The sequence below is a fragment of the Xenopus tropicalis genome, chromosome 3 (genome assembly GCF_000004195.4).
Source record: "Xenopus tropicalis strain Nigerian chromosome 3, UCB_Xtro_10.0, whole genome shotgun sequence".
Taxonomy (NCBI): domain Eukaryota; kingdom Metazoa; phylum Chordata; class Amphibia; order Anura; family Pipidae; genus Xenopus; species Xenopus tropicalis.
In genome coordinates, this window is record NC_030679.2 from 138901628 (window position 1) to 138912067 (window position 10440).

The 10440-nt window shown below is 46.8% G+C and overlaps 1 protein-coding gene across 1 annotated transcript; it reads left to right on the forward strand.

Moving 5' to 3' along the window:
- Positions 1 to 1761: 1761 nt before the first annotated feature.
- On the forward strand, positions 1762 to 9296 carry LOC100495666 (tctex1 domain-containing protein 2). Its single transcript, XM_002942844.5, has 4 exons — positions 1762 to 2143; positions 5244 to 5351; positions 6934 to 6984; positions 7366 to 9296. Exons 1-4 carry the CDS (start codon positions 2057 to 2059, stop codon positions 7711 to 7713), a joined length of 594 nt encoding a protein of 197 aa, XP_002942890.1. The 5' UTR covers positions 1762 to 2056; the 3' UTR covers positions 7714 to 9296.
- The last annotated feature ends 1144 nt before the right edge of the window (positions 9297 to 10440 follow it).

Consider the following 10440-nt stretch of genomic DNA (forward strand, 5'->3'; position numbering starts at 1 on the left):
CATTGTAAGCAGCAGTCCTGCCCTGCTTTATGGCTGAGATTCTAGCTATCTGTATAACAGAGCATTCTGTCACAGTGGCACAGATCCTATCTGACCCCCCCCCCCCTCCCCATTGTAAGCAGCAGTCCTGCCCTGCTTTATGGCTGAGATTCTAGCTATCTGTATAACAGAGCATTCTGTCACAGTGGCACAGATCCTATCTGATCCCCCCATTGTAAGCAGCAGTCCTGCCCTGCTTTATGGCTGAGATTCTAGCTATCTGTATAACAGAGCATTCTGTCACAGTGGCACAGATCCTATCCCCCCCATTGTAAGCAGCATTCCTGCCCTGCTTTATGGCTGAGATTCTAGCTATCTGTATAACAGAGCATTCTGTCACAGTGGCACAGATCCTATCTGATCCCCCATTGTAAGCAGCAGTCCTGCCCTGCTTTATGGCTGAGATTCTAGCTATCTGTATAACAGAGCATTCTGTCACAGTGGCACAGATCCTATCTGATCCCCCCATTGTAAGCAGCAGTCCTGCCCTGCTTTATGGCTGAGATTCTAGCTATCTGTATAACAGAGCATTCTGTCACAGTGGCACAGATCCTATCTGATCCCCCCATTGTAAGCAGCAGTCCTGCCCTGCTTTATGGCTGAGATTCTAGCTATCTGTATAACAGAGCATTCTGTCACAGTGGCACAGATCCTATCTGATCCCCCCATTGTAAGCAGCAGTCCTGCCCTGCTTTATGGCTGAGATTCTAGCTATCTGTATAACAGAGCATTCTGTCACAGTGGCACAGATCCTATCTGATCCCCCCATTGTAAGCAGCAGTCCTGCCCTGCTTTATGGCTGAGATTCTAGCTATCTGTATAACAGAGCATTCTGTCACAGTGGCACAGATCCTATCTGATCCCCCCATTGTAAGCAGCAGTCCTGCCCTGCTTTATGGCTGAGATTCTAGCTATCTGTATAACAGAGCATTCTGTCACAGTGGCACAGATCCTATCTGATCCCCCCATTGTAAGCAGCAGTCCTGCCCTGCTTTATGGCTGAGATTCTAGCTATCTGTATAACAGAGCATTCTGTCACAGTGGCACAGATCCTATCTGATCCCCCCCATTGTAAGCAGCAGTCCTGCCCTGCTTTATGGCTGAGATTCTAGCTATCTGTATAACAGAGCATTCTGTCACAGTGGCACAGATCCTATCTGATCCCCCCATTGTAAGCAACAGTCCTGCCCTGCTTTATGGCTGAGATTCTAGCTATCTGTATAACAGAGCATTCTGTCACAGTGGCACAGATCCTATCTGATCCCCCCATTGTAAGCAGCAGTCCTGCCCTGCTTTATGGCTGAGATTCTAGCTATCTGTATAACAGAGCATTCTGTCACAGTGGCACAGATCCTATCTGATCCCCCCATTGTAAGCAGCAGTCCTGCCCTGCTTTAGGGCACACGAGGAGATTTGTCGACAAGACGAGCGACAAGACACCAATGCTAAATTAATGGAAATCGCCAGCGTCAAAACATACGAGGCTACAATGTAAGTCGCCGGTGGGATGGCAGACATGGCGGGGCGATTTCGGGAAATCGCCGAAAAAGACTCGCAAAATCATGCCGAGCGACTTGAGTAAACATGAGGGGGGGTTAACTGTTGAGTGTACCATGGGTAGCAGATCGCCTGGAGCTCAACTCCCATGAAATCTCTTCGTGGGTATTGTCGTGGCGACTTGTCGCCAAAGCGCCAGGGGGAAAAAACGCAGGCAACAAATCTCCTCGTGTGCCAGAGCCCTTATATGCTCTCAGTAGCAATTACATTTACACATTCACCTTAACTCTAGTCATTTGGCTTTAAAATGGGAGTTGCCAATTGTATGAACCAGCCCTGTACTTGTTCTTCAGATCTCAGCCCTTGTTATTTACACTAAGGATCAGCAGTCAGAGCGCAAGTGCTCACTAACCCAGTAGCCTGAGCCGCTCACATAAATATTTACCTGCAACCTGTCCCTCCCAACGGAACTCTGTTACCTTCACTCCTAGCAGTGAGACTGGGGAGAGGCACCCACACTATGGCTTCCAAGCCAGAAGGGAAGAGAGCCTCGGTGGCCAGCATGACGAACCTAGGGAAAAGAGACAGCCTGGAGAAACCCTTACAGGTAGGTTACCCCGACAATGATCTCCCCGCTCTGTATAATGAGGCTGATTATCTATAGGCCGATAATGATCTCCCCGCTCTGTATAATGGGGCTGAGTATCTATAGGCCGATAATGATCTCCCCGCTCTGTATAATGGGGCTGAGTATCTATAGGCCGATACTGATCTCCCCGCTCTGTATAACGGGGCTGAGTATCTATAGGCCGATAATGATCTCCCCGCTCTGTATAATGGGACTGAGTATCTATAGGCCGATACTGATCTCCCCGCTCTGTATAACGGGGCTGAGTATCTATAGGCCGATAATGATCTCCCCGCTCTGTATAATGGGGCTGAGTATCTATAGGCCGATACTGATCTCCCCGCTCTGTATAACGGGGCTGAGTATCTATAGGCCGATAACGATCTCCCCGCTCTGTATAATGGGACTGAGTATCTATAGGCCGATACTGATCTCCCCGCTCTGTATAATGGGGCTGAGTATCTATAGGCCGATAATGATCTCCCCGCTCTGTATAATGGGGCTGAGTATCTATAGGCCGATAATGATCTCCCCGCTCTGTATAACGGGGCTGAGTATCTATAGGCCGATAATGATCTCCCCGCTCTGTATAACGGGGGCTGAGTATCTATAGGCCGATAATGATCTCCCCGCTCTGTATAACGGGGCTGAGTATCTATAGGCCGATAATGATCTCCCCGCTCTGTATAACGGGGCTGAGTATCTATAGGCCGATAATGATCTCCCCGCTCTGTATAACGGGGCTGAGTATCTATAGGCCGATAATGATCTCCCCGCTCTGTATAACGGGGCTGAGTATCTATAGGCCGATAATGATCTCCCCGCTCTGTATAATGGGACTGAGTATCTATAGGCTGATAATGATCTCCCCGCTCTGTATAATGGGACTGAGTATCTATAGGCTGATAATGATCTCCCCGCTCTGTATAATGGGGCTGAGTATCTATAGGCCGATAATGATCTCCCCGCTCTGTATAACGGGGCTGAGTATCTATAGGCTGATAATGATCTCCCCGCTCTGTATAATGGGACTGAGTATCTATAGGCTGATAATGATCTCCCCGCTCTGTATAACGGGACTGAGTATCTATAGGCCGATAATGATCTCCCCGCTCTGTATACGGGGCTGAGTATCTATAGGCCGATAATGATCTCCCCGCTCTGTATAACGGGACTGAGTATCTATAGGCCGATAATGATCTCCCCGCTCTGTATAACGGGGCTGAGTATCTATAGGCTGATAATGATCTCCCCGCTCTGTATAATGGGGCTGAGTATCTATAGGCCGATAATGATCTCCCCGCTCTGTATAATGGGGCTGAGTATCTATAGGCCGATAATGATCTCCCCGCTCTGTATAACGGGGCTGAGTATCTATAGGCCGATAATGATCTCCCCGCTCTGTATAACGGGACTGAGTATCTATAGGCCGATAATGATCTCCCTGCTCTGTATAATGGGGCTGAGTATCTATAGGCCGATAATGATCTCCCCGCTCTGTATAACGGGGCTGAGTATCTATAGGCCGATAATGATCTCCCCGCTCTGTATAACGGGACTGAGTATCTATAGGCCGATAATGATCTCCCCGCTCTGTATAACGGGGCTGAGTATCTATAGGCTGATAATGATCTCCCCGCTCTGTATAATGGGGCTGAGTATCTATAGGCCGATAATGATCTCCCCGCTCTGTATAATGGGGCTGAGTATCTATAGGCCGATAATGATCTCCCCGCTCTGTATAACGGGGCTGAGTATCTATAGGCCGATAATGATCTCCCCGCTCTGTATAACGGGACTGAGTATCTATAGGCCGATAATGATCTCCCCGCTCTGTATAACGGGGCTGAGTATCTATAGGCTGATAATGATCTCCCCGCTCTGTATAATGGGGCTGAGTATCTATAGGCCGATAATGATCTCCCCGCTCTGTATAATGGGGCTGAGTATCTATAGGCCGATAATGATCTCCCCGCTCTGTATAACGGGGCTGAGTATCTATAGGCCGATAATGATCTCCCCGCTCTGTATAACGGGACTGAGTATCTATAGGCCGATAATGATCTCCCTGCTCTGTATAATGGGGCTGAGTATCTATAGGCCGATAATGATCTCCCCGCTCTGTATAACGGGGCTGAGTATCTATAGGCCGATAATGATCTCCCCGCTCTGTATAACGGGACTGAGTATCTATAGGCCGATAATGATCTCCCCGCTCTGTATAACGGGGCTGAGTATCTATAGGCTGATAATGATCTCCCCGCTCTGTATAATGGGGCTGAGTATCTATAGGCCGATAATGATCTCCCCGCTCTGTATAATGGGGCTGAGTATCTATAGGCCGATAATGATCTCCCCGCTCTGTATAACGGGACTGAGTATCTATAGGCCGATAATGATCTCCCTGCTCTGTATAATGGGGCTGAGTATCTATAGGCCGATAATGATCTCCCCGCTCTGTATAACGGGGCTGAGTATCTATAGGCCGATAATGATCTCCCCGCTCTGTATAATGGGGCGGAGTATCTATAGGCCGATAATGATCTCCCTGCTCTGTATAATGGGGCTGAGTATCTATGATAATGATAATGATAATGAAAGGTTGGCACAAGAAGGGGTTAAGGTGCAAGAAAGGATTAAAGGGGAAATGAATGCATGAGCAGATAAGGAATATTACAAACAAGGGCTGCCAGGTAACTGGAGCAGCAGGAACAGAGAGAATGGAAATCATATGCCGGTGGGACCGTAAGTCTGATCTTGTATTTGGCACCACATTTAATGTAAAGATTTCAATTGGCTGAAATGATAAGGATTTATACACTGTATAGTGATTGGTCAGCTGGACTGAAAGATGTTTATTGGCCAAACAAACTGACTATGCATTGCCAACAATGGGCAAAATACTGAGCTTTTTTTTTACCACAAAATGCTCACTGTTCATTACCAGCTCTGAGAATGGGTTCCCGGTTCTTGGCCTTCCAGCACCCAAGTTATCTTGTGTTAATGGGATACATATTATTTATATATTAACCTTATATTTATTGTAATGTGATATTTCTGCAATTCCTGTCTCTCACAGCCCCCCCTTAGAGGGAAAGCCTCCTTGGGCAAAGTATCCTTCAGTAACCAATCATCTTGGAGCTTGTCCGGGCTTCTCGCTGCTCAGAGGATGACCAAGAATCTGAAGGTGGGTACCAGCTTGGACTGTTACTTGGTTCTTGGCACGTAGGAGAGGGCCTCACTGGGTTACCTATCCCCAGGGCCAGAACTAGGGGCAGGCAGAAGAGGCAGCTGCCTTGGGAGTAACACTGGGGGGACGCCAGGCACGTATCTCTCCGGCTGGTTTGCCTAAGGTGCCCGGTCGGCTTGGCCCGCCCCTGCCTATCTCTACCTAGAGGCAACATTAAAAATCTATTAACTGCTTGCCTTCTACACCAAACATGGGGCCTAATTGCCGACACCATATAATTTACATTTCTGCTTTCCTTTTTTATCTATACCAAGTTGTTTACTGGCAGCAAATGCCATCAAAAAGCCCCAGCAGGCAAATGTTTTTTGGATTTTTGCCCCTATATGTAAGTAAAGAGACTAAGTTTGATCAGGAACAGTAAGCTATAGAAACCAATAAGATGCTTGCTTTTAAACAGGTGCCCGTGCGCGGGGGTGGGTTTAGTCGGTCAAGGTGAGAGGGCGGCGAAAGGGCGTGGCCTTGAAGCAGACATTCCCCTGCCCGGCTTCCACCTCTAGTAGCCTGTATTTATAGGCACACACCTCCCTGCCCTCCCACCTTCTGGTTGAGCGGCAGTTGAGAGCAGGTGGGTTAGGGTGGGTGCTGGTCAACATAATGTCGACCCACACATCACTATTTCAGAGGTACCTGCCATAGTATTATTACAGTGAGTACTATAAGTCTTAAATAAATAGCTTAGGGCACCATGCTGTGATAAACCAGAAATAAATGAAAAGTGATGAGAGGCGAATCGATTTACTTGAGCTGGAAATGTACAATACTTGGCTTTCCATGCATTTTGTTTGCAGTCTCCCCCTAGTGTTAGGCAGAGGAAAGTACAACTTACTATTCTATTAAGGGAGACAGATCCCCAGGCTATTGGGCAGGAAAAAGGGACCTATATATTAATTTGGCTTCTGGTACAGGAGAAAGAGACATATCTGTAGCATCAACATCAGTAACAAAAGGCTGTACATAGTAACATGGTTGGGTTTGGTTGAAAAAAGACACATGTCCATCAGGTTCAACCTTAATGCCTATATATAACCTGCCTGACTGCTAGTTGATCCAGAGGAAGGCAAAAACCCCATCTGAAGCCTCTCTAATTTGCGCAGAGGGGAAAAAAATCCTTCCTGATCCCAAGATGGCAATCGGACCAGTCCCTGGATCAACTAGTACTAAGAGCTATCTCCCCTACCCCTGTATTCCCTCACTTGTACTGAGAGCTATCTCCCCTACCCCTGTATTCCCTCACTTGTACTGAGAGCTATCTCCCCTACCCCTGTATTCCCTCACTTGTACTAAGAGCTATCTCCCCTACCCCTGTATTCCCTCACTTGTACTGAGAGCTATCTCCCATAACTTGAACGAGCTACCTCCTATAGCCCTTTATTCCCTCACTTGCTAATAAGCCATCCAACCCCTTCTATGCTATGTATAAAGCAGAAAGAGATAGGTGGATTCCCTTGCCACCCTGGGCATACCCCCATACCTTCTATAATAATAATATATATCTGTTTTATCTTGTGTTTATATTTAGGAGAAAAGAGCATTGAAAGGAGCGAAAAAGACAGAGATAGTGGAGCCCCAGGTAAGTGTGCGATCAGGTATGGGACCTGTTATCCAGAATGCTCGGGACCTGGGGTTTTCCAGATAAGAGATCTTTCCGTAATTTGGATCTCCATAACTTAAGTCTGCTTAAAATCATATAAATATTGACTAAACCCAATAGGCTTGTTTTGCCTCCAATAAGGATTAACTATATGCATATGTTTGTGAATGCTGTGGGCATCTCCGTGACAATCACAGTGATTAAACAAAGACTACCTTTGCAGACAGATATTATACACAGGGAGTCCCGGGTACCTTCATGGCCCCATAAGAACGACCCATTCTTGGCCGCATAAGAAGGCACAGTGTTTTGGCAGCAGCAGAGGTCCCTTATCTAACCCACTTCTCTCCCATGCCGCAGCCTCCCTCCTTTGCCTCACACCCCTCAGAGAAGATCCAAGTGACTGCCATGAAACAGGTCCTGGAGAGTTATCTCCCCGAGAGACTTGGCACGATCACCTACAACCCTGCCAGCGCCCCATCCCTGGTGAAGGAAGTCAGCGAAGAGGTCAAGGGCCGCGTAAAACGGGTGCTGCCCACTCGCTACAAAGCGCTGTGTGTGGTGACGCTGGGCGAACGGGGGCAGGAAGATATCGCAGTGGTCAGCCGCTGCCTGTGGGACTCACACTCTGACAGCTACGTGGCTCACGTCTATGAGAATTCAAGCCTCTTCTGTGTAGTAGCTGTGTATGCCGTATACTGTGAGTGACAAAATGGCGCCTCCCATTGTGCGACTCTGGAAATCTGAACCTTTGGTCCTCTGGCATTTGTAAATGGGAACATATTCCCTAGCTATAAATAAATATATATAATGGCATGGTGGTACAGGTGTAGGGCATTAATGGGCCAGGCCACATTAACAATAAAGCCACCCTAAACCTCCCTTTTAAAGGAAAACTATAACCCCCAACATTGTGGATCTCAATAAAAATATACCACACAAAGCAGCTCATATCTAAACCCCAGTGATTCAGGCTTTCCTTGTCCTTGTGTCTTTGGTCCCCCCCACCCAAGCCCCACAGCTGACATGAAGCTGGAGTTTTACGTTATATCTTGCACCCAGTTTGGCCTACCCCAGTGGCAATGAAGACTGACAGTGTAATGCTTTTCCCACACTTGAGTGTCTGTAGCCATAGGGCCTTGCCAAACGTTTCAGCAACTGTTTTCAATGCTGCAACATTGTTTTTCCTCTACCTGTTACCTAAAGATTAGGCAAACACTAGCTGATACTCCCTGTCAGCATGAATGCTTGGGGCAGGGAGTAGATTTCCTAGGCATTGTCTAATGACCAAGTTGCTAACTTTGCACCTAGAGCCCAGAGCACTTCTTTTTTCAAAAATGAACCATCTGTGGCCCTTTGCTGGACAGCACTGTGTCTGCCCTAACCTCCCGGGTGTCCCGTGGGGCTGACTGGGCTCGGGCATGAGTAGTACAGTGCTTGTGTTCAGCTCAAGCTACAGCTAGGGCCCCTGGAAGCAAGAAACATGGCACCAGTACCAGAGCCAGTTTATTTCATTAAAACAAAAGGCACACAGGCCAGGTTAGCAACAAGTGACTGGCCAAGTGCTATTAGCGACCATGGCAATACTGCACATCTCAGTGCCCACCCTGCACGCCTTCCCCCAGCTGCTTGGTCCACATGTCATATGGCCACCACCAGACCTGGACTGGTAAATGCCAGAGGGGCTGCTGTAAGATGCCATAGTCACTATTTATTGGGCTGGTGGGGGGCTGTTTGGGCCTCCATTGTCTACTTATACCCAGGCCCAACCTATACAAGGCCCGGGCCTAGAGCGGCACAAATTTAGGGGTGGCATGCCACCCCACCGCAACAAAATTTTGAAACTTTCTCTCATACGGAGCAATGGGGACCTCACCCCACCCCACTGCTCCCTATGAGTGTTTAAATGCCCACGCCTGGGCCTTGTGGGGGCGCCCAGATTGGAAATCTGTCCCTGCCTATACCTAGCTTTGCCCCTTTACCCTCCCCCAGTGTTTTTCTTTACCCGTCTCTTAAAACAATGATCAAAGTTGCAAGCCAATAAATATATGCACCCAAATAATTGATCTATGTGGAAATTGTTAGTTGCTTTTAATGTGTAGTTATCCTCATGTAAATTCACTGTTCTTATTATGTGTGTGTGTATATATGTATATAAAACTCTGTTATACTGATTTTCCCCCCTAACAACGTGTCTGTGATTAACACGCCTAATCCAAAATATGATTTTTTTCCTCACAAATCAGACGCTTAAGCTTATTGCGTTTTGCTTCAATTATAAGCACTACTCAGAATTAGATATTGGCGATGTATTTGATACAGATGTGTAATTTAAAAGGAGATATCTGATAAAGAAAGGCAACTCAAGCACACACAAATATAATTTTGTCTGCCTCCTAAGACAAGTGATTCCTAAGAGCCGCAGTAGAACAGCGACTGCGCATGCTCGTTTTTTTTTTTTTTCCCTGTAGCCCCTAAAGACGGCATTGGCAGGGCGGAGCTTGGGCGTTTCAAGCCGCGACGAAAGAACCAACGCAGGCATACGATTGGCTACGATAAATGAATGGACGGCTCCGCCCATCGTCGCTCGCATTAAGCCGGCATTTAGGGTTCTTTATGCGCCATGTGATTGTCTGGAGAGGATGGCGGCGCCATGTTTGTTGAGGCTCTAGCAAAGCTGCAGCCATAGCCTTGAATAGAAATTGGTTATGTCCTGTAAATAGCTGACTGGATTTTATTTTCAATTAAAGATGGACGTTTGTAACCCACATATAAGAGTTATTTGTATGGTTCAGCTGGTTTTGTCCATTGAGCACTTGCCTGTGCTGGTAGCAGACAAAATAAAGAGTTTATAATGGTGTGTAGGGGCAAATGAATGCTTATATATTTTAAACAAGTTTGTCACCTCGCCCATTTAATAAGAGGACTGAATTACATTAAAGCTTCTTATTGAAGCTTCCACCCACAACCGCACCCATGTTTCCATTGTGATGGTTTTATATGTGCAGTTTCTATAGAGGCAGGCTGTATGGCTGAATGAATACAGTCTTTAGCATATACATATCTATTTATACATATACCTGTAGCGACAGATGTGATCCACCTACCTAAGAAGTTGAGGGAGAATTGCCTAGAAATATTATCACAACACTTACCTGCCTGTGTTTTCAGGTGACAATCATGGGCTATAAGTTACCAGGGTTCAACAATAACGGTCTAAACTTCTAACTGGTAAGCTTGTACAAAAGCCTTCAGGTTGCTATAATAGTGGGACCAACACATGTTGTTTGCCAGTCCAAACCTTGTCTTCCCAACCTTGGCCATGAAAGTGTAAAAGGGACTTTATGGTTGAAAAAGTACATATAAAAGGGCTGTGTTATGAACATAGGTGTAGTCCAACTTGAATGAAACCCCCAAGGTTTTTGTATGGCACTC

What these genes read in the sequence shown, in the direction of transcription:
- LOC100495666 (XM_002942844.5), top strand. Translation starts at nt 2,057, where the DNA reads ATGGCTTCCAAGCCAGAAGGGAAGAGAGCCTCGGTGGCCAGCATGACG. An exon ending in GCCTGGAGAAACCCTTACAG is followed by an intron (nt 2,144 to 5,243) that starts GTAGGTTACCCC and finishes TGTCTCTCACAG; the next exon opens with CCCCCCCTTAGAGGGAAAGC. An exon ending in CAGAGATAGTGGAGCCCCAG is followed by an intron (nt 6,985 to 7,365) that starts GTAAGTGTGCGA and finishes CCCATGCCGCAG; the next exon opens with CCTCCCTCCTTTGCCTCACA.